Genomic DNA, 24,298 nt, shown 5'->3' on the forward strand with positions numbered 1-24,298 from the left:
TAAAGATAAAAGCAGTGAAAAGTCTGTATTCTTGGGTAAGAACAGTTAAATGATCTGGGTTTTACCCCCTTTTGCCTTTTTTCCAAAAGAGTTATTTGTGCAAAATATATATTACCTGTTAGCTGTAGCCTATATTTGCACTGCTTCGTTTTTTATGTTTATCTTCACTGTGGCACAATTTTGGTGTGTGTTTTTTCCCCCCTCATCTTCTCCCTCTTCTGTTTCTATTCTGTCTCTTTCAAGTAATTATCAACCTAACACTCAAAAGTAAGGCAGTGCACAAAAAAAATGGGTGTTTTCAAGGTAAATGCTTCTGTGGTCACAGATTAGAAAACTGGTGCCTAGCCAACTCGTGATACTGGTTCACTGCTGCCCTTTTCAACGGGGGTACAGTCTTCCAGCCAAAATGCATCTGAGGTAGAGGAGGCTGAGGAGGAGGAGGAGATTTCGTTGTCTTGCTTCACCATGGTCCAGTATGGAGAAGGGGCCCTCACTTCTTTCTTGTGATCTCTGTGAATCATCACGTCACAGTTAATGTCTTTTCCTACACGCATTACATGGTTCTTCTTTTTATATCCATGCCATTCTCTGGAGATAGACATTGGTCTCCTTACAGGGTAATGTCCAGTGGACCGTGGATATTTGTAGTACTTAAGTCTTGTATCGAAAGCGTCATCATCATCACTGCTTGTGACAGATCCATCTTCTGCCTCCTCAGTTTTCTTTGTTGTGCTGAAATGGAAAGACTAGTGAATGAAATGGATTCTTAATGTCTACACATTCATTATCACCTAACAAGATGTCTCATAACCTGCTTTGGTTCATAAAAGAAAAAATACAGTTTAGCACTACCTGTCTGTGTTATTGAAAATCTTCTGTTTTAAAAATTACCTTTATGGAATTCCCTGGCAGCCCAGTGGTTAGCGCTCCATACTTTCACAGTCAAGGGCTCAGGTTCAGTCCCTGGTAAGGGAACTAAGATCCTCTCTAAATTTGTTTAAATTACCTTTAAATTTGTTTACATTCCTAAATGGAAATCAAATTCTGCCCTAAATTATTTCACATTACTTTAAAAAGCTTTGCACAGACTTAAGCGAGACTACTGACCAGAATGTTAGCAGGCCTTAAAGGGTCGGTTGATTTCACCTCACAGAATAACAGGTCAATGTGGCCGTCTCATCCACAGAACTCAGTTTTCATGGGTCTCTTGGGATCAGCAATAATAGAACATTACTGATTTCCAAGGAGGCGTCCAGAAATAATGGGCCTCAAAGATCTTCAATATGTTTATCATTGGTTATTCCTCTGAATCTTTTTATTTTTGCCCCTGAGCATCATTCTTTGCTTCTCAATTGGGTTTACAAATGTGGATCTGTAGAACACCCTTCCACCCAGATGTCTCATCATGCACTATTCCACCTTGCTGTTGCCGTCCAAAAACTTGTGAAGATTCTTTTTTATTTTTCAGTTCGCCAACAACAGGGTTCTTGAACTTTTCTAATGCCTGTAGCACCTGCGCCTGCTATTATTTTCCTGAACAAATGCTGTCACGTGCTACCCCTCATTCTGGTGCTATTACCCAGCAGATCCAAAACTAGATCTTTGCAATTATGAACCTCCGTTAGCTTCTGTCCTGCTAATAGGAAATGGATTTCTTCCCTACCCCAGTCCCTCCGACCTATCCAACTTAACTAGTGTTTTCCCTAACATCCTTGGAGGGCTGCTTGTGGTTTTTTTTGTTTGTTTGCTTGCTCCTAAGGATCTGAATAGATCTTCCCTAAAGTTTCTCTCTTCTGGTAATAGCATTTGGTATTGAGTCATTTTTTTCTGAAAGCCACTAGTCTTAAATTGTATGATTTTCTTTAATCCTTGATGTAGTACTGTGCAAGGAGATTCAGAAGATCTCAGGACTAGAACAGTTTGCCTTCAGACTCAAAGGACCTTCTTTGTAGCTCTGTTAGATCACCATAAAGACAGGTGGCAGAACCAGGTTCTTATTAAACTGGCATTAGATAGAAATGCCACAAGCCAGCAGAGGTCAGGGTTCGCTGGAAACAGCTTTTAATATCAGGAGGCCTGCCCAGAGCATCACATGGCGAATTGTGCACTCGGTGCTATCTGCTCCTGAAAGAAGCCTTACAACTTTGCGAACTAAACCTTTCGTTCCCCTTCTGCCCCTTCCTTACCCTTTTCCACATAAGATGCTAACATGCCTTAGCTATAAGCCCTTTGCTTAATTAAGGGATTCAGAAAATGATTGGTGGTATTCCTAAGTTTGTGAATTTTAGCCTCATAACTTAAGTTGTGGTATTCTGTGTTTGCTTTTGAATGGTCAACCTGCCATCCCTAGGTTTTTAATATTCTGAATCTCAAACTCTACTTAGAATGTAGTCGTTCCATAAGCAAATGGTGAAGAGCTCAGTTTTGGGAGCTGAGCTCTCCAATACAGGGTCCACCAGCTATGTGTGGCTGTTAAATTTAAACTGGTTAAACTTGAATAAATTTAAATTTCCTCAGTTACAAATCTTCACATTTCATGGGCTTAGTAGCCACCTGTGGCTAATGGTTACCACATGGGATGGCACAGATACAGGTCATTTCCACTAGCATAGAGAATTCTTATTGGATGTTGCTGCTCTGAAAACAGACGTATACTACTTAGCCCTGTGGCCTCTGGCAAGTGTACATACTCTTCTATTGGCTTCAGTTTTCTTATCTGTAAAACGAGGATAAATAGAACTGTCATGAGGATTAAATGGTACAATGCTTGTAAAGCGGTGTCTATCACATAGTAAACAGTAAGTTCAGTATCATCATTAATGATTTTTAATCAAAGCAGGATTGGTTTAGTTATTGGGAAAAAATTTTTCCCCATTCTGTATCTGATCTGAAGGGAACAACTGCTATCCAGCTCTAGTCCACTGTTAGCATGTGGGGATGCAAGCCCATCTTCTGTTTTTCGGGAGAAACCAGAGATTTGTAAATTTAGCAATTCAATTTTTTTTCATTAAAAATTTTTTGAAACAGAAAAATGCAAAAAAGTTGAATGAAAAAAAATTTCTAAACACCTTGGTAGCTACCACCCAGGTCAAGAAATAGAGTATTACTGGCCCCTGGAAAAAGCCCTCCTATATATCCTCCTTGCTCTCAACACTGTCTAAAACAGTGAGGGAGATAAGCAAAGCATATCTGTGAATCATATCAGTCCCTGTGGCCACAAGTTGGACTCTGAAGTAATATGGGCTATTTTTTAATCCTAGTAAAGAGCCCCTAGCCATATTTCTTTGAGCACATCCCAATGAGCAAAGGGACACAGCTGTACATCTAGTGCTCAGGGATCTGGTCAGAATTAATAACAATAACTCTTGGATCAGAATACTAAATGTGCCACTTAAAGGAGATAGAGAAATCAAGCCAGCCCTTAAATTTCTGATTTGTTTGACTAAGCAAATGCTCTCCCACTAGGACAATGGCAAACTGGCTTTTAATTTTAGGCATAATGAGTTTAAGGGGTTTATGATAGATATCAAGTGGGTGTTTATATAAGTTTGGAGATAATACAATTTGGAAATTATTAATGTATGAATACTAATAGAAACCAAGGAGTTTGCTTAGAAGATTGAGAGAAGAAAGCCAAAGACAAGGCTTGGTAAAAGGCAATCATGAGGAAGTGACAAAAGGAGATAAGGGAGTGTGGTATTCCAGAAGTCTGGGGAAAATTATATTTCAACAAGAGTTGAGGTGAGAGGCTGTAAAGTGCCTGCTGCCGCTCAGAAGCCAAGCAAAATTAGAGACTGAGAGGAGTCCACTGAAATTAGCAGTATGAAGGTTGCAGGTGACCTTGGGGTAAAGGGCTCTCAGCCAAGGTCTGCAGCGAGGTGGGATGAGGTGTCTCCTGAGGAATTGGTACTGTCTAATACAACTGTTTCAACAGCTTTGGAGTCAAGGGACAGGATAGTGGCTGCTAAGGAAAGGAGAGGGGAGTGGATTAAAGTAGGCTTTGCTAAGATGGAAGAGTTTTAAACAGGCTTAATGGGGGAGCCTGGTGGGCTGCCGACTATGGGGTTGCACAGAGTCAGACATGACTGAAGCAACTTAGCAGCAGCAATGGTTATTGAGAAGGATCCAGAGAGAGAACTGAATATGCTGGAGACAAATGAGGAAAAGGAGTCACAGCACATGTTTCAGGGCTAACTTTGGGAAAGGGGGAGTCGCATATCTAGATTTGAAGGCAGAGCTGCCATTAGGTAATTTGGTCCTTGTTAAACTCCATGTCCAAGGCTCTTTCTTGCCTTTATCATTCTGCCTCATATTAAGTCCTACAGATTGTACTTTCCAAAAGGATTTAGAAACCCACTGAACTGTGACTGTCATTAATTCCTCCAGCATGGTCCAATTGATAATTCTCATATTTAACTAAGACTCTGTGCTTCATAGACCCTGGGGAATTCTGTAGTATAACAAAGATTTCCTAAACTTAACTACTTACCGTGTGATTGGGAATTTGGTCTCAGGGATTAAATCATATATTTCTTGCCATTCTTGGGGTATGTCTATAAAATCTCGGTAAACTTTTATTTGTAGTATTGTTCCTATGGTGATATGTTGCAGAAGCTTTAAAAATTCTCGAAGAGTATAACCTAACACATTTGCATAGCCAACACTAATCAAAACATCACCTGAAAAAGGGAAAAAATTAAGTAAAATTAAGATGATGGTTTAAAAAAGATCATGCCATTTCTGTCTTCATTGTGCAGTGTCTCTTCCTTTTTTTTTTTTTTTGGTGAGGTGTTTCATTTTATCGGAGAAGGCAATGGCACCCCACTCCAGTACTCTTGGCCTGGGAAATCCCATGGATGGAGGAGCCTGGAAGGCTGCAGTCCATGGGGTCGCTGAGGGTTGGACACGACTGAGCGACTTCACTTTCACTTTTCACTTTCATGCATTGGAGAAGGAAACGGCAACGCACTCCAGTGTTCTTGCCTGGAGAATCCCAGGGACGGGGGAGCCTGGTGGGCTGCTGTCTACGGGGTCGCACAGAGTCGGACACGACTGAAGTGACTTAGCAATAGCAATAGCAATTTCATTTTATAGGTTCATATTGTTGGTTCATTTTGAACCAAAACCAGGCTTCAAACTTTATTTAATGAAAAAAAAAAAATGATCCTCTCAGTGAATAATGAATACATGCAAGATGTTTCTTAATAGTGCAATGGTAGATATTATAACATTTTAGAACATTTCTGAAGTTCTTGGTGTGACAGAGGCTAAAAATGATTTAGAATCTGAACCATCCTTGAAGATTCTAAAAATGTGCTTGTTTCAAGTAAAATAAATGGCTACTACTATTAAAGAAAAAAATCACTTACACTAAGTGAACAAATGACCTATTTTTATTATACCTGCCTGGCCATTGCCAATGCCCTCCACAGTAAGCAAACCATATTAAACATCAAGCCTTACAGTTTAATATTCTTTCCTTATGCAGTATTCATTGAGCAAGTAATTCTACATATAACACTGGACATTTAGAATGCTTTAATTAAGCTGAAGATGTGTATACAGAGAGTGTGGACGTTCAAAGGGATTTGACACCTACGTCCCCTATCGTAGGACAGAGTTGAACAGGGAGGGGAGTATGATAGCCAGCCATTCAGCTTCTGAGCCCCCAACAGATGGAAAGAGAACCACATCTTGACAGCCAAGTCCCTGGACCTCCCAACTGGATGTTAAATAGACCCAATTTATTCATTTGTACCCAGCAGCTAAGGCATGGACATGTAGACTAGGTCCAGCTATTGATCAGTCCCCCTGGGTCACTAAACCTGAAGCAGGAGATACAGAGAAGCGACAGGAGCATCCAGTTTCCATGGCCTTTTGTTCTCTCATCATTTTCCAAACCTGGTTCTCAAGGCTTTCCAGGAATTCTGTCAGATTAAATGTTCTAAATTCAGTGCCTTTACAGAACTTGAAGAAAACAGGAAAAACCACTAGGCCATTCAGGTATGACCTAAATTAAATCCCTTACAATTATACAGTGGAAGTGACAAATAGATTCAAGGGATTAGATCTGATAGAGTGCCTGAATAACTATGGACGGAGGTTCGTTACATTGTACAGGAGGCAACAACCAAAACAATCCCCAAGAAAAAGAAATGCAAAATGGCAAAATGGTTGTCTGAGGAGGCCTTATAAATAGCTGAGAAAAGAAGTAAAGCAAAAGGAAAAGGAGAAAAGGAAAGATATAACCATCTGAATGCAGAGTTCCAAAGAACAGCAAGGAGAGATAACAAATCCTTCTTAAGTGAACAATGCAAATAGAGGAAAACAACAGAATGGGAAAGACTAGAGATCTCTTCAAGAAAATTAGAGATACCAAGGGAACATTTCATGCAAAGGTGGGCACAATAAAGGACAGAAATGGTATGGACCTAACAGAAGCAGAAGAGATTCAGAAGAGGTGGCAAAAATACACAGAACTATACAAAAAAGATCTTAATGACCCAGATAACCCACGATGGTGTGATCACTCAGCTAGAGCCAGATATCCTGGAGTGCAAAGTCAAGTGGGCCTTAGGAAGCATTACTATGAACAAAGCCAATGGAGATAATAGAATTCCAGCTGAGCTATTTCAAATCCTAAAAGATGATGCTGTGAAAGTGCTGCACTCAATATGCCAGCAAATTTGGAAAACTCAGCAGTGGCCACAGGACTGGAAAAGGTCAGTTTTAATTCCACTTCCAAAGAAAAGAAATGCCAAAGAATGCTCAAACTACCACACAATTGCACTTATCTCACATGCTAGCAAAGTAATGCTCAAAATTCTCCAAGCTAGGTTTCAACAGTATGTGAACTGAGAACTTTCAGATGTTCAAGCTGGATTTAGAAAAGGCAGAGGAACCAGAGATCAAATTGCCAACACCCTTTGGATCATAGAAAAGCCAGAGAATTCCAGAAAAACATTTGCTTCACTGACTACACCAAAGCCTCTGACTAACTGTGTGGGTCCCAACAAACTGTGAAAAATTCTTAAAGAGATGGGAACATCAGATCACCTTACCTGCCTCCTCCAAAACCTATATGCATGTCAAGAAGCAACAGTTAGAACTAGACATGGAACAACAGACTGGTTCTAAATTGGTTAAGGAGTACAAGAAGGCTGTATATTGTCACCCTGCTTATTGAACTTCTATGCAGAGTATATTATGTGAAATGTTGGGCTGGATGAATTACAAGCTGGATTGCTGGGAGAAATATGAATAGCCTCAGATATGCAGATGACATCATCCTTATGGCAGAAAGTGAAGAGGAACTAAGAGCCTCTTGATGACAGTGAAAGAGGAAAGTGAAAAAGCTGGCTTAAAACTCAACATTGGAAAAACTAAGATCATGGCTTCCAGTTCCATCACTTCATGGCAAATAGATGGGGAAACAATGGAAACAGTGACAGACTTTATTTTCTTGGACTCCAAATTTACTGCAGACAGTGACTACAGCCATGAAATTAGAAGACGTTTGTTCCTGGGAAGAAAAGCTATGACAGAGCTAGACAGAGTATTAGAAATCAGAGACATCAGTTTGCCAACAAAGATCTGTATAATCAAAGCTATAGTTTTTACAGTAGTCATGTATGGATGTGAGAGTGGGACTATGAAGAAGGCTGGGTGCTGAAGAACTGACACTTTCGAAATGTGGTATTGGAGAGGACTCTTGAGGGTCCCTTGAACAGCAAGGAAATCAAACCAGTCAATCCTAAAGGACATCAACCCTCAATATTCATTTGAAGGACTGATGCTGGAAGGGCAATACTTTGGCCACCTGATGCAAAGAGCTAACTCATTTGAAAAGACCCTGATGCTGGGAAAGATTGAAGGCAGGAGAAGGAGACAAGAGAGGATGAGATGGTTGGATGGCATCACTGACTCAAAGGATATGAGTTTGAGCAAACTCTGGGAGATGGTAAATGACAAGGAAGCCTGGTGTGCTACAGTCCATGGGGTTGCAAAGAGTTGGACATGACTCTTTTAAGAGACTGAACAACAACAACAATAGAACTTCTTTATTGCTTGCAGTTAAGACCCCTGACTGCTATAAGGGCATCTAGCAAGAGAAGAGGGAATACAGGGAAATTGATTCTTAAGGATAGATTCACATTGGGTAAATAAAATCTTAGTTATCAGATCGTACAAGTACTATCATCCTGCCAAATGGTCATGGAGACTTCAGAGCTAACATCAGATAAAGTGACCCTAATAAGTCCCAAAGAATGTTTACCCCACTGTGCATGGGAAGCTAGGGATCCCTCAATCACCTCATTCTAAGACAGCTGAGGTCTAACCTCAGCGTAGAAAAGAGTCAAGATGAAGTACTTTCTCTATTACTACTCCCCAACTCTTTGCGACCCCATGGACTGTAGTCCACCAGGCTTCTCTGTCCATGGAATTTTCCAGGCAAGAATACTGGAATGGGTTGCAATTTCCTCCTCCAGGGGTTTTTCCCAACCCAGGTGTCAAACCTGCATCTCCCGTGTCTCCTGCATCAGCAGGTGGATTCTTTACCACTGAGACTCACCTGGGAAGCACTACTCTGTACTCTGCTATAATTGGAAATTATGCTGATCCTAAAGGAAGCCTCCAAAGACAAATTTCCATATTGCTAGATTCTATCAGAAACAAAAGGTCACAGTTTATGAATACTGAGATGGGTGGAGAAAAGCTTCTACTTTGGTCTTTAAAGACAGCTGTGGCTAACTTCAGACTGAAACAGGGCTTCTCCCAACTACCTGCAGATTGTGTAATCTGAAACAGCTGTTCACCCTATAGAGGTTAATTAAAATGTCAAAAAAAAAAGAAACCCTCAAGGGATAAGCTTACTTGCCTAATGTTAAAAGGGGTGTTTATAGCTGAAAGCTATGGCTTGACATGCTGCTTAATTATGTTGTTAAAAAGGTGACTTATCGAGAGGGCAGAAAATAAACAGCTTAATTGCCTGACCATCCTGACTATAAACCAAAGGTGTCATTGTATGAATGTGATTATTCTAGCAAGAGACATTAACATTGCCTTTCATAAAGAAGCACCAATTTGGTATTTATAAATATTAATATTATACATTTTTTCTGTTTTAATGGGCTGTAGGAACCACATTGTATAAACTGTCCCAGTTGTCTATATTTAATCAACTTTTCAGCAGCCAAGCCACTACCAAAAAGTAGATTTTAGTTTTCTCCCATTTGTCTCAACTAGGCTGTAAATTCCATAAGCTCTGTGTGGTTAGAGACCACATATGACTGACTGGCTCACCATTACACCCCAGTGCCTGATGTCTGCACACAGCAGGCATTCAGGAAATGCTTATTGAATTAATGTGGCCTAGTAAGGGTGGTGACCAGTACATAACTTTGTTTACCTTCCAATCTATATTAATTTCTCCAAGAAAAGAAAAATGCTGTATTAATTTCTTAAGATTCTGGATATCAGAGTTTGCTAAAACTATGCTGGCCAAAAGGATTTTAAAGTTTAGCCAAAATAAATTAGGAAATCAAGATGAAGCCCTATTAAGAAACAACAAAAGAAGAGAAATTCAAAGCACGTAAGAAATAATGGGGCTGAGAGGTAATGGGGTTAAAAAAAAAAAAAAAAATCAGGTTTCTAGGACCATCACCTCTCCAAATCTCATCATCATTGTCAAAGGGACTGAGTTACAGAGTCTTTGAATCCCAGACCTTGAAGAGAAGTGCCTGACTTGTCATGAAGAGATATGGGACTTACTCCATATTGCAATCTCTTTTCTAATCAAAGGTATGGGCTTTCTAAGCAGACATGGGTTCAAATCAGCTCTGACCACCCACTTAGCTCTGTACGAAACAATTTACTTCATCTCTCTGAGCCTCTGTATTTCGTTATCTACCTTCTAGAAGTACTGCAAAGATTAGATAATAGATGTGGAAACACCTTGCAAAATGCCTAGAACAAATGCTCACTTACTCTTCATTTATCAAGCACAGACATAATAAATGCACCAGTTCGAATGGTAAGTCCCTTGAATTCATTAAAAGATGAATTCAAGACTGCCTCTGACCTCCAGGAGCACACTATGACCCCACCCGGAGATTCTGTTTCATGAAAGCATACTCCCATCCCACTCCAGTGAGTGTGCTCTCTGCTTATCAACCAGCGTCTGTCCCCTAACTCCAAAAAACCTACGGAGAACAAGCAGAATAGGCCTATGGGACCTGGCCTAGAATTCTTTTGGATGGGAAGTCCAGAACTTTCTTTCTGGAAGGCTGTTCCCTAGCACCAAATAGTGATATGTGGAGAAAATGCTTTGGATTTTAAGGTGAGGTAAACTTTCATAACAGCATCATTGATCCACTTAATTCTTTAATCCACAGCATTTAACCCTAACTACAACTAGAATAACCTGAGAAGCTGTTAAACCATGAACTGCCCTGTCCCCAAACCAACTGAATCAGAACCTCTGGGGAGATGGGGCCAATCCATTTTTATTTTAAAAGGTCTCCAGGTGATTCTAATAAGTAACCAGAGTTGCAAACCAGTGGTTTAATCCACTAGGGTTGTGGTACCACAATCATTTTTGTTGTTGTTCAGTCGCTAAGTCATGTCCTACTCTTTGCAACCCTATGGACTGCAGCATGCCAGGCTTCCCTGTCCCTCACCATCTCCTGGAGGTTGCTCAAACTCATGTCCATTGAGTCGATGATGCCATCCTAATATCTCATCCTCTGTCATCCCCTTCTCCTCCTGCCCTCAATCTTTCTCAGCATTAGGGTCCTTTCCAATGAGTCAGCTCTTTGCATCAGGTGACCTGATGCAAAAATATTAGCCAATACTTTAGCCAATACACAATCATTTTTGGTTAACAACAAAACAAGACACAAGTCTGGAGAATCTCTAAGAACAGCCTTAGAGAAAGGATTGCCAATATTTCCATAGCACTGTGGCTCTCCAAGGTGGTATTATCCCAATTTAGAGATGAGGTGACTAAGGCCAGGAAAGTTAAAGGATTTTGTCCAAGGTCAAAGAACCAAAAAGAGGCACAGCCTGGGCCTGAATTCAGGCCAGCTAGCACTGAATGGTTTTTCCTTCCACCACCTTACCATCCCATTGTGCGTCCCTGACTCCTGAGCACAGCCCAGAGAAGGCACTGCGGAAATGTCTTGAATTGGATGGAAAATTCATTCATCTAAAGACAAGAGAAGCAGGGCAGTACTGACAAAGACAGCGTTCACATCTCCATTCCTTGGTGTGACAACGTACAAGTTACTAAATATCTGATTCCTCATCCGTATATCGGTTTAATGTAGAATCTACCTTGGGGATTGTCAGTCGGGTGAAATGAGATCACACATCTAAATGTTAATGATGATTCATACTGCCTACAAAAGAAGAAAGCCTTATCCATACAGAGCCATAAACGCTGGAGTGACACTATTCCTGTATATGAATCCCTTCTAGATGGGGGTGAACCTGGACAAGGAACTCAGTCTCACTGAGCCTTAGTTTCCTCATCTGTAAAAGGCAGATGATAATCATGCTGCTGCTGCTGCTGCTAAGTCGCTTCAGTCATGTCCGACTCTGTGCGACCCCACAGACGGCAGCCCACCAGGCTCCCCCGTCCCTGGGATTCTCCAGGCAAGAACACTGGAGTGGGTTGCCATTTCCTTCTCCAATGCAAGAAAGTAAAAAGTGAAAGTGAAGTCACTCAGTCGTATCCGACTCTTAGCACCCCCATGGACTGCAGCCTACCAGGCTCCTCCATCCATGGGATTTTCCAGGCAAGAGTACTGGAGTGGGGTGCCACTGCCTTCTCATAGTTCCTACCTAAAGGGTTATTATAAGAATTCAATAAATAGGGCTTCCCTGATGGCTCAGTGGTAAAGAATCCGCCTACCAAAGCAGGAGTCCTGGGTTCAGTTCCTGAGCTGCAAAGATTCCATGTGCCATGAAGCACTAAGTTCGTGTCCCACAGCTACTGAGCCTGTGCTCTCGAGCCCTGGAGCCACGACTGAAGCATGTGCACCCTAGAGCCCATGCTTCACAGCAAGAGAAGCCGCTACCAGCGAGAAGCTCAACCACTGCAACAAGAGAGTAACCCGTGCTCACAACTACAGAAAAGCCCGCACAGCAACAGAAACAGCACAGCCAAAAATAAATAGTAAAAGAATTCAACGAATAAACACAGTGAGGGTTATACAAGTAGCAGCTGGCTTGCCCACTGAAAGCTCTCAAACAATGTCACCATCAGCACTGTTACACTGGAACCTAATAATCTGAGTCTCCCCGAAGGCAGATGAAAGGGAGGCAGAAGTAGAGGGGTCGGGAGGCCTGGGGAAACCACAGTCACCTGGCTGGAGCGTGCCATCCCTGGCTGCGGCTCCCTTTGTAATGAGATGGCTGATCTGAAGGTAGGGCCCATGCTGGATGATGATCAGGCCTAATCCCAGACTACCCACAGTGAGTTTGGTCTGTTGAGTTTTGCTCAAGTCGTGTACAGATGGCTTGACCTTGAGGTTGACTTGTTTTCCTAGAAATGGAGAGATTTGTTTTAGTCTTTCTGCTAGGTATCAGCATGACAGTAGTAACTGTCTGGGGTTCTAACACCAGAATCTTAGGGCAGTTACTTAACCTCTCTCTGCCTTAGTTTCTGCATCAGTAAAGAGAGGATAATAAAAATACCCACTCAGAGGGTTGTTACTGAGACTTAAAGGAGACAGTTGAAGGGCTTTTGCACAGTGCCTAGCACACTGTGCATGTTTAATTAAAGTTAGTTATTATTATCCATTCACTTAACAAGTATTTATTGATACAGGCAGTGGGCTAGAAACTGAAGTGTTTCTTGCCCTCATGAATCTTCCAGCCTAGTGGAGGAGACAAATATCAATGAGCTGTGTAGACATACGTTGAACAACAAACTGTAACACATGCTATGAAGGAAAAATACAGAGAGCTCTGAGGGTGACCAACAGGTTAAGTCTCCTGTGGGGAAGAGGGATCAAAGCTTCACAGAGGAGGTAAAATTTGAATTGAGGTCGAAAGGCCCAATATGAGAGCTTTAAGCAAAGTATGGTGGAAGGGAACAAATAAGATTCTGAGGCAGGAAAGAACATAAAAGGAGATCAGTAGGGGCCAGACAGGAGGAGCAAAGCCGTCGCAGACAGGCTGCTCAGTATTTTACCTCACTGGAAAAGCTTAGAAGTGATCTTGGCAGGACAAGCTAAGATCTGCATTCAAAGAAAGAACCAAACACTTCAGGCTGCTATATGGATTGTGGGGTCCAGACTGGAAGAGACAAAGTGTTACTGCATTCACCCAAGCATGTCATGACAATGTCAGTGGAAATGGACAGTATAAAATAAGCATTTGGGAGGAAAATCCAGGAAAATGGGTAGTGAGGAATTGAAATGTGTTTTACACAGAACTAAATCTCACAAGAAAAGTTTCAAAGACTGAGGAGTGATTTAGAACAACAAGTTATTTTTCCAAGAGGAAGCTTCTGAGATTCATTTTCAGTTCACAGGAAGCTTCTGGGGAAACCTGTTTTCAGCACACTCTTCTAGCATTTCACACACCAGCATGTTTCCTTAAGAAGTGACAAACTGCTACTTGCCAAACCTTTGCCAAATCCAGGTGACTGTAGGGTTTGGGGGTGAGGGGAGTGGGTCCAGGAGTCCTCCCCACTGCTGGAGGAGGGGGGATTTCCCACATCTCCAGGGGTTTCACAGTCCTTTCAACTTCACGCAAGTGAACTTGCCTGTCTCCAATCTCACCCTCCCCACAACCACAGATGCTCTCTGACTGAAAAATTAAGTGTGTGCTCAGTCGCTCAGTCATGTCTGACTCTTTGCGACCCCGTGGACTATAGCCCGCCAGGCTCCTCTTATCCATGGCGATTCTCCAGGCAAGAATCCTAGAATAAAGAAGGCACCATCTTTGAGACTTTTCAGGATTATAGGAGCAATTTGGAACAGGTCATCCCCTCCTCAAATCTATGGCTCCTGAGCAAACAGAGAACTGGCATCATAGACAGGGTCTGAGTTCCAACCTCAGCTTGCAAATTAAACATGCTCCTGATATAATCTATGAAGCCCAGTCACAAAAGACAGCAGGGTTAAGTGAAAGAAGCCAGATTCAAAAGACTCCATACTGTATGCTTCCATTTTTGTGACATTCTCAGTACAAAGGGCAAAACTATAGAAAACAGATCAGAAGTGTCGGGAGCTGGGGTGGAAAGGGGGTTGGCAGTAAATGGGCATCACAAGGTATCTTCAGGGGTTGTGGAACCGTCACGTCCTGATTGTAGGGGGTTAAATGCGTATATATGAGTATCAAAATTCACAGAGCTGTACACTAAAAAAAAGGGGGGGGGGGGAGATCTGCCTGTATAGTTTGGTAAACTTAGGATGGTGAGACGCTATCTCAGAAGCCAAGAGTGTGATGTCCCCATTTTACAGACAAGGAAAAGTGAAGGAGTCTTGGTCTCCAGAACATACCCAGTTACCTGTAACGTTTTTCTGGACGGACTTCTTCATGGCCCTGAGAGGCCAGGCCGCTCAGGAGGGCCTCCCTGAGCGGAAGCTGGAGTCAGTCCATCTCCCAACTGTTTCGAACCAGAAGCCGGCGGCGCCCTGCGGATCGATCGCCGGTGGCGAGGAGATCTCGAGCTAGCCCCCAGGGGGCGCTGCGACGCCGCATTCCAGACGTTGCGCGGCAGTGCGGTCACCACGTGCTTCAGTAGACCCTGGAAAATGCAGTACGTGAAATTTTGGGTGCAGAAAAACAAAACTTCTGCGGGACTAACACAGTGCCTGGCTCATAGTGAGTTCATCATCCATTCTTAGGAAACTACTGAAATGGAGAGGGTGGAGGAAACCTAGAAGAGGGGCCCTCAAAGATGTGAATGGTCTGCAGAATATCATGACTAGTTCATAGATGAGCACAGATGTCCTGCTGAGCTCCCAATAATGGTATTTTCAAACACTGTTACCTCAACAGTGCCAACTGCTCTGGAACTGCACTTTATTCATGAATGTTTTGAATGAGAAAAGACCAAGGGTGGCCTGAAAAAAAATGAGTCACAATTAGGAGAGAAATTAATTTTTCCTTCTTTTTTTTCCAAAATAATCCACCACCACCACCCACACACACACACACACATTGACTCACACAACAAATATTTACTGGAAGCCTGCTGCATGGTTTTTGCTGATGCAAAGGACACAACATTAGACAAAACAAACATAGGCTCTATCCTCCTGGAACTTAGATTTAAAAAACAGATGAAGTGAACAATTTTAGGAAAGTATAAATTATCAAAAATAAATTCTATAAGAAATAGAAAACAATGTAATAACACAGTACTACTGTCATCCCTGGGCTTCCCAGGTGGCACTAATGGTAAAGAACTCTCCTGCCAATGCAGGTAGATACTGGAGACAAGGGTTCGATCCCTGGGTTGGGAAGATCCCTTGGAACCCACTCCAGCATCCTTGTCTGGAGAATCCCATGGATAGAGAAACCTGGCAAGTTACAGTCCATAGGGTTGCAGAGTCAGACACGACTGAAGCAACTTAACACACACACACGCACTGTCATCTGACTCTGATAAAACCAAAAGGCAAAGTCTCTCGTGTTCATGCCTTCAACAAACAGTAATCAAGCACCTGTGAGGTGTAGCACTGTCCAAAGATTTCCATGGTAAACTGGGAGGTCCCAGCTTATTCAGCTGCTTCTGTGGCTTTACCCAGTTACCCAGAGCAGACTTCTTGTTGGATACATTTTGTGCTCAGGTGGCTGATTCAGAAGGAAATGTCATCCTGTTCCCTGTTACCTCAGCCTCAAGGCATCTCCTGCAGGTAGCTCCTTGTGATAGATTGCCTGATTCCTCCTTCAGTCTGGCAAGCCTTCTGTCCACACACTAAATTAATTCTATCATAAAATGCATCCTTTCCCTCCATTTTCCTATCAGTAGAGAATGGTGAGCATTTGCAGGAATCAAGTACATCAGCCTTCAAGGTCCTATGTGGGACCTGGCGCACAGGGGTTCCTGGACCTTCCTTCTATCCCAGACTGAAAACTCTTTATAGTGAATGCCAAGATCACACTGACTGGTGGAACTGAAAGGTACCAACTGTTGTGGATGCTATGCTGTGCTGCCCAGATCCCCCTCAGGACTGAAGGATCTGTTCATTCTCTTCTACCTCAAACCTGCCACTAGCTGAAGAGAGCCCTTGCCTGAGATCACACCTACCCAGGGCAGCTAGCATCCAGTGACCGATCAATGCAGGGTAAAAAACCTGGCTCCCTCAGCCCAACTTGAACAACTGTAAAGGGCCATCTCAGCTTCAGAGCCCCCTAAGGGACCTGTGGAGGTCCTCCTATTGCTGCTCGGCAACCCGACTTCTCCGTCTGTCAGGCCTTGCTTCCTTCTGTCCACTGATGGAGAGTACGCCCCAGTAAATGCCCTGCAACTCAGAGTATTCCCAGAGAACCCAACCTGCAACAGCTTATGCCAGGGACAGCATGAACGAGTAGATGCTACGATGGGATTCTGGAGCTGGACCTGCTGCCCAGGTAATAATGAGGACCCCCATCCCCCATAGAGGAGGAGCATATATAGCCTTGGGCACAGGGAAGCACTAAGATTGTTCAGTTTTTCAATGGTAGTAAAATGGCTTGGCACCCACGTGATCTACCTGGGTGCCTCAGTTCTCCTTTGCCCTATTTTATAGTAAATAGACAAACTCAGCAGCCACAGCCTGAAAGGTACATGGCAACCAGAGGCTCAACCCCCTTGGGGATGGAGGTCTGGGCCATGCCACCATGTAAGCCTAGAGGTGCTGAGGGTGAGAGAAATCTAGGATGGATAGGAGAGGCAGGAAATGATGAGTATGTCAGTTATACATCAAGGTGAGCTACAGCAGCAGCAGCAAGAGTTCTATTTTGTCCCCTTAACCTTCCTGTTATAACTGTCCCACAGGAAAAGACTCCACTGGGTCCTGAAGGTGATGCGCTCAGAACTAAACAGAAGCAAGTGGATCTGTGCAGCACGATGGGTGCGCTGTTGCAAATGCTGCACTGTCCTACCCTGTCCCCCTTCAGGACTGGAGGACCAGTGCCTCAGCTCCTGGGGAGGTTGTAGGTTGATAGCTCTCAGCTGTCAGCCCTCTCAAGGAATTGTCTTTGGCTGAAGAGCCACATTACCCTAGGTCATGCCCCATGTCTAGCATCCAATGACTGGTCCAAGCAGAGATATCAAGGCTTTGTTGGCCCTTTTACCCCAGCTCAGAACTCAGAGCAGCCATTACCACTTCAGAGTTCCCTGTGGGCTTGCTAAAGCCTCCTGTGACTGCACCACAGTCAAACTGCTTCCTCTGCCCAGTCCTGCTTCCTTCCCTTCCTCCACAGGAGTTGATCCTAATACTCCCTAATAAACTTCTTGTACTATAATCAATAATCTGTCCCTAAGTCAGCTTCAACAGAACCCAATCTAAGAGACTAAATGATATTTGAGCCCCTGGCACAAGTTACTAGCCTCTGGATTTAGCTCTTTCATTTCATCTAATCCCAGAAACCCCAGGTGAACATGTATGGTGCAGTCACCACATCCTCAGCCTGCATGGTAAACCTGATCCCCAGGGAGGCGGTGTGTTCTTTATCCTGTCAGGCCAAAGATCCTCCTTAAAGAGAAGAGTGATTGCACAGTCCCCTCCACAGCTTTCCTTGAGGTCGCCTCTGGATTCAGCCTCTGCTGGGCTGAGGCCTAACATCCATCATGACAAGGCATGCTATGTCCAGGGCCCTCTAAAAACCACAGAATGACTATCTATGACTTCAGGCTGTTAGCATCACTCCCTCCTGGGGACCTTCTGTTTTCCTGGGTCCTTAAGGACTTTCTGCCTGTTGGAGCTTCATGACTCATCTTCTCTCTGGATACAGAAGTTCTAGCTGCTCTGCACAGAGGTGAGAGGATGGGGAGGTTCTATCACTGAAACAGAGTGCCTGACTCTGGGAGTCTATTGGTCACATAGAGGAAAGAGGCCCAGAGAGGTGATGTGACTTTCCCAAGTTCAAGTTAGTAGCATAAGTGGGACTGAAATATGGTTCTGTATTCTTTTTCACTCCATCACACCATGTCTCCCTAACCCCTAGGGTTTGCCTCTACTAAAATCTAGACTGAGATATAGAGAACAGACTGATCTGTCCTGTCCTGAGAGTCTTGGGACTCTGAAACACTATATTGGCAAGCAAGAATGAAACTGGGGGCTAAAACCAGCCCCAAATTATTGGGACTAACAGGAAATCTGTAAACAGAGTATTTGGTTCCTGCCCACCCCTCCCATCATCCCACATCCTGACTGGTAAGGAATGGGATAGGTGGCTGTTGTCTATAGTGATGTGCAGCTATTGATCCAGTAGCAAAAAAAGTTTTAAATTCTTTTAACTTTGTAATAGTTGTTTTTGTGTTTTAATCTTAGATTCAGACCCCTCATGGAGGGGCAAAGGTAGGAGGGACAGGAAGGGATGCCTGGGTAGAGGGAGGAATTTATGCTTGTATTTTTTAAATACAAGAATCAAGTCATAATTCCACTTAGTTGGAGTTAGAATAGGCAAGTGTTCCAACATTTCACCCTAAGATTCTCAACTGGTCAATGGTAAACATCCGTGGACATTGTTTGAGAATTCAGAACTGTACAGTTGGAGTTTCTATCACTTGGCAATAGAAACACTAGAAAGAAGCCAAGAAAATGACTCTGCCAAAGTTCTCCAGTGTTTAAACAACAAACAGTGAAAAATTCCTGCAGTAATGTGATACGCATTATGTCTAAGTCCCTGGAACATATAAATCAGCTTGTGTCAATTTCTGTGGCAGAAGAAAAATATATGATTTAATAATAATAATAAAAACCCTACCCTTCCCCTCCCCCCCCACCCCCATAAGAGACCAATGTTTGGACAGGAAAGTCTATAGGCTAGCAATTGAACTTCCTTACCCAATCTATGTGGTGATACTGATAACTCTGTACATTTCTGCAAAGCTGTTGGTCTGGTGGAATTCGAAACCTGCTGAGTTCTGTGGACATGTAGGCATTCCAAAAATAGAGACAGATATCACTGTTCTAGGTCTTTCTAGAGATGACCTAGGTGGCCTTTATGGAGAAAATGAGCATTTCATTTCCTGTTCGCTGCATGGGGACCTATCTGGGAAAGAAAGAGCTGGACTCAACGTCAGGGTTAATAGTGATTTAATACATGAGTCATGGAAGAAAAGGAAACCTCTACTAGATAGCAAAATCGTTTGTGGTAGACCATATGTGTCGCTAACAAATTTTGCCAACCCTCTCTTTTTCTGTTTCTCCATCCAACTTAAGCCCCTCCCCACATCCCACCTCAGTAAATAGTATCATCAAACGCCCAGTTACTCAGGCCAAAAATGTAGGAGTCATTCCCTGAATCCTCTTTGTTTCAACTCCCCCCACCCCCATTTATCAGCACGTCCTTTCCTCTGCCTAAAAAACATCCCTATCTGCCCATTGTCCCCCATCTTCACTACTCTTATCCTAGCTAAAGCTACATTTCTCTCTCTCCTGGACTACTGTGCCTCTTAAGTGGTATCTCTGCTTTTGTTCTCGCCCCTCCCCACCTACAATCTATACTCTTTTTACAGACTAAATAAGACCTATCACTCTCTTGCTTTAAACCCTCCAGTGCTTTCCTGTTGCATTTAGAACAAAATCCAAACTGTTTATCACGGCTCTCGAAGTCCTACATTTGATCTCTCTTTTTCTCCAGCCACATGGGCCGTTTTGCAGTTCCTTGAACAGCCCAACCTCTTCCTTGCCCGCTTCCCTAATGTTCTTTGAACTTTCTTTTCTATCTGGAACAGTCTTGCCCAGATCTTCACGCGTGAGGTCTTTATGAAGGTGGCGTTTTCAGTGAAACCTTCCCTGGTTATCCTAAGTATCATCAAACCGCCGCCCCTTAAACCTCTCATCAGACCGACCCCCAATTTAATTAACAGATTAACACCTAGCATTAAAGATCAGTTTTTAACAAAGTTTCTGTCTCTTCCCCGACTAGAAGGTAAGCTTTCCGAGAGCGGGAAACTTCTTTCTCCTGTCCACTCCGGCACCCCCAGCACCTACAGTGCCTGCTGCAAGCAAGAGTCCATAATCATTCCCTAAATGGGGCAGTCCAGGGCTGACGGATACGGCCGAGGCAACGATAATACAAGGTGACAAGAGCCTGTCACCGGCTCCATCGGAAGAAAAGCCGCTCCCGCCCAGTCCAGGGCAGCGAAGCGGGCGGCCGAGAAGAAGCCGGGCGGAGCAAGGCCTGAGGCGGGCGGGAGGAAGGACTGGGGCTGCGAGCCTGGGCTGGACCGAGAGGACAGAACAGGGTCGTCAGGGGCCGAGAGCCGGAGCCGGCCGCGCCAGCGCCCCGGCTTCGCTTCCGGGTGAGGGGCGGGCGGGCGGAGCAGTTCCGGGGCGGGCGGCGGTTCCGGCTGTGCGGGCCGCGCCGCGGCTGCTAGTCCCGGGCGCGCGGAGGGCGCGAGCGGCGCGCGGGGGGCCGAGGGGAGCGAGGCGGCGGCGTGGGGTCTTCTGGCCCCGGCGGCGGCCCATGGGGCGGGAGGCGTGAGGCCGCGGCCTGCCCGGGGCTCGGGGGGTGGGGGGACGGGGCGGGGAGATGGATAAACTGACCATCATCTCAGGATGTCTCTTTCTGGCCGCCGATATCTTCGCCATCGCCAGCATCGCCAACCCGGACTGGATCAACACCGGGGAGTCCGCGGGTGAGCGAGCGGCAGGCGCGCGGGGCCGGGCGGGGGATTGGCTGAGGGCGAAGGGAGGGGAGGGGAGACCCGGCTCAGGAGAAGACGGGGCTGGAGGATGCGCGGCGGCGGCCAGCCTGAGAAGAAGGGAGCGGTGAGGCGACCCGGGCTGCCTGGCCGAGGGGTTGGTGAAGGGGACACGCGGGTCGCAAGCCGGACCCCCGGACGGAGGGGAGCGGCACCGCGCGGGCTGAGTGCGAAGTGGCCGAGGGGCGAGGAGATCTGGACCGGGCTGGTGGTCCTGGACCTGGGAGAGAGGGTGAAGGGAGACAGCCGCCAACCTGAGGGACAGCGGAGAGAGGAACGAGCGTCGTCCTGGATTAAAAAAAAAAAAAAAAAAGTCAAGGTGGGAGACAGGAGGAAACCGATTTGGAGGAAACTGAGGCGCCTGTGAAGGAATTAGAAACCAGGCGGTGAGACTGGGGCCCGGAGCGAGGCAGCCTGTGGGGTGTGCGAGTCCCCAGAGAGCTGACGGGCGACAAGAGGCCGAAAGGAGTCGGGGCCGACCGCTGACCCTCGTTCCCCGACCCTAAGAAGCGGCGTCAGGGATAGAGGTCCGGGCAGGACCGGGTTAATGGTGCCGCGAGAGCTGGTGGCGGTGGGGGCGCCGGATGAGAGCCTCATACCGGCGCCCCTGCCCAGCCCCTGCCCACTTGGCAGTATTTGAGATGCATGTGGCTTCCGATTTTCCCTTTGAAGCCTCTGTGGTTATAATTTTGCTTTATTTTAGGCCCCGGAGCTGTAATAATCCTAATAATAAACTTCATTTTATGGAGCATCTTTCATTCCAGCGCATAACAAAACGCTTACGAGATCCTAATAGTTACAAAATTAAGTAACACATTAGAGTTGTAGGCAGCCCAGTAGCAAACAGTGCCTGCTGTAACACCACCGAACTGTGGGCAGCAGCGACGAGGTGGTGCCCTCAGGAAAGAGGAAAGCATCTTTCTGAAGGGTATCCCAGGTGAATGCCTTTGCAGGATTTTTCCTGACTTGGGCCACCAACTACACCCCACACACACACATACACACACACACTCACTCACTCACACTCACCCAGACCTGTAAGACCAAAACTTTAATTAATGTAACAGCTGCCAGGAGAGCTGATGGGAATAAAGGAATAAACTTTTCTAACTGCTTGTTCAGTGCAGGTGAAGGGAATAATGAGAGTTGGGACTATCAGACTCCCTCCATGAATATTTTGTTGTAAGAATGTATCACTGAGCTGTCAGACTTACTTCTTAAGTATTGCTTATGATTCTGTATTTATCCTGCAGTATTTTTAGCCCTTAAAAAAAGCGGTGGCTGGGACATTTGTTGCTTCCTCCTCCTTTCTCTCCCCCATCTAGACCTAGTAACACAAAATCATGCTGTCAGATTTACTGGTTATTAAAATAACACTCTAAGAATTTCTGCTCCTTTTCTTGCCTGTATGGTCATAGCACAGCTCTTAAGTGTAAAATATATATGATGATTATGTGACCCTGTAGCAGTGTTAGCTATTGCTACGGTGGTAATGTTGCAATTTATAAATGTATCAAATAAACACTTGTGCACCTTAAACATACACAATCTTATTTGTTAATTATATGTGTTTTTTAAACTGTAAAGCATATAAAGAAAATATCAGAATGATTTCAAATTTGGTGAAACTGCAGGCTTTGTTTCTGAAAATGTTAGTAATGTCAGTGTTACTAGTTGTGTGTGTGACATCCAGTTCCTGACTTGTTTTTAATCTGATTATGTGTGCAGTGACTCCTTTTGTAAAGAAGTTTCGAGTGGAATCCCAGTGTATAAAATAGACTGAATGTCCATGGGAAGGAAACAGCTTAGAGAGGGAGGAGAGAGAGATAAGTAATCTCATAACTTTCCCGAGAAGATGTTATACTCGATTATATTTGAAAAAAACAAGAATAAGATGCATACAACTCGTTTAAATTAGGCAAAGTCATCAGCTGTGAGTTGCCTTGGAGATGGGAGGGACAGAAGTCCCAAGGTTTGAAAGATGTAGAAAATGTTTGAAATAATGGTTGTGAGAGCCAGCTGGAGACAATAGGATTATCTAGCAGCGTGGAGACATCATTGAAGTCAGTGGTCATGAATGTAAGTGTGATAACCGACCTATGCTTTGTTGACCCTCTGGTGCTCAGCTACTCTGGCACCAGTGTATGATGAAAGCCAGTAGACAGCTTCGTTCAGAGTTGTGGTTTGCCAGATACATGCAACAAAATGACAGAGGAGCAAAAGTGTTTAGGGCATTGGTCAAGATATTGTAATGCTAGCTCATTAAATCTCAGCTGGATAAGGAGAAAAAGTGAAAAAGAAAGCTGTTATATCTGTTTTAGTCATTGAATACCAGATGGCATACGGTCAGTGGAATAGTTGACTTAGACCCATAGAGTTGAAGAGTCACTGAGAGTTATTGATACAGCAGAGTGGAAGGGCAGGGGACTGGGGGCACAAGGTCCAGACTGTGACTCTGGTGCTGTGTGGCTGAAGTGGGGGTGGAGGAGGTGATTTTTTTTTTCCCCTAACAGTTTCGCTTGCCATCTCAAGATACCTTTCAGTTAAATATTCTGTGTTTAGCAAGAGGAATAAGAGGAGATAGTAAGAATACTGGAGATTTTTTCAAAATCATATCTACCTGGTATTTCTTTCTTTTTTTCATTTTTCTTTCTCCTTTTTTTCTTCTGGCCGTGCCTTATGGAATTTTCGTTTCCCAGTTAGAGACTGAACCAGGGCCCTTGGCAGTGAGAGCATGGAACCCTAACCACTGGATCACCAGGGAATTCCCTAACCTGTATTTCTTAAGGTTAAATATGTCAGACAGTGAGCCCCCCAAAATTTAAAATGAATGAAGTGGTATGTTTCTTTGTTCACTCTTGTGCCTTTGCTTTGTGGTAAGATGTACCTGAATCTTGCCTAGTGTTTGAGCTTGTATGCTCACTGTACTTTTTACCTGAACAAACAGATCTAGTCTTGAGTTAAAAAAAAAAAAAAAAATCAGTGCAGAGTTACACTTTCCAAATCAATGAAACATTTACAGGAAGTTCAGTTAGGATTTCAGAGGTGGCAGGACTGGCTTTATGCTAAGATCTGCAAAAAAGTGACTTTACCTGGCAGCAAAAAGTTAATATGTTGTTGATTCCCTTTGGTGCATTAAACATCATACTATAAGTCTTGATTGTGATGTTTTTACTGCAGCTTTTTAAATGAACAAAGTCTATTTTGAAAATAGAACTCCTGGAGCTGAAAAGTTCCTCAGAATGTAGTTTGAAAACCACTGCAGTAAGCTAGAATGGTTAAGTTTAGGATTCAAATCCAAACCTTACCTCTTAGTAGCTCTGTTACTTTGGTTAACTTACCTGGCCTTTCTCTATGAAGTTCCCCTTCTGTAAAATAGAGATAACATCTCAGTGAGTTATTGTAATGATTGAGTTAATC

At 44.1% G+C, this 24,298-nt stretch overlaps 2 protein-coding genes across 2 annotated transcripts in view; one reads left to right on the forward strand and one right to left on the reverse strand.

The window, feature by feature from the left end:
- Nucleotides 1-341: 341 nt before the first annotated feature.
- Nucleotides 342-20,482, reverse strand: PDZD9 (PDZ domain containing 9). The gene is made up of 5 exons (XM_055561289.1): nucleotides 20,166-20,482; nucleotides 19,014-19,221; nucleotides 14,522-14,761; nucleotides 4,490-4,679; nucleotides 342-732 (listed from the first exon to the last, which is right to left on the reverse strand). The coding sequence occupies exons 3-5, from the start codon at nucleotides 14,550-14,552 to the stop codon at nucleotides 342-344; spliced, it is 612 nt and encodes a 203-aa protein (XP_055417264.1). The 5' UTR covers nucleotides 14,553-14,761; nucleotides 19,014-19,221; nucleotides 20,166-20,482.
- A 219-nt stretch (nucleotides 20,483-20,701) lies between these two features.
- MOSMO (modulator of smoothened) overlaps nucleotides 20,702-24,298 on the forward strand; it is a 77,047-nt gene continuing 73,450 nt past the window's right edge. Inside the window, exon 1 of the mRNA XM_055561264.1 lies at nucleotides 20,702-20,812. Within this exon, the coding sequence (XP_055417239.1) occupies nucleotides 20,707-20,812 (106 nt within the window). The 5' untranslated portion in view covers nucleotides 20,702-20,706. The remainder of the gene's footprint in view (nucleotides 20,813-24,298) is intronic.

This window comes from Bubalus kerabau, chromosome 23 (assembly GCF_029407905.1).
Source record: "Bubalus kerabau isolate K-KA32 ecotype Philippines breed swamp buffalo chromosome 23, PCC_UOA_SB_1v2, whole genome shotgun sequence".
Taxonomy (NCBI): Eukaryota; Metazoa; Chordata; class Mammalia; order Artiodactyla; family Bovidae; genus Bubalus; species Bubalus kerabau.

Bases quoted from the DNA above. Each gene is read 5' to 3' on its own strand.
- PDZD9 (XM_055561289.1), bottom strand. From the start codon at position 14,552: ATGAAGAAGTCCGTCCAGAAAAACGTTACAG. The intron at 4,680-14,521 runs GTAACTGGGTAT...TCCCTTTTTCAG, and splicing joins CGTCCAGAAAAACGTTACAG to GTGATGTTTTGATTAGTGTT. The intron at 733-4,489 runs GTAAGTAGTTAA...TTTCCATTTCAG, and splicing joins ACCAAATTCCCAATCACACG to CACAACAAAGAAAACTGAGG.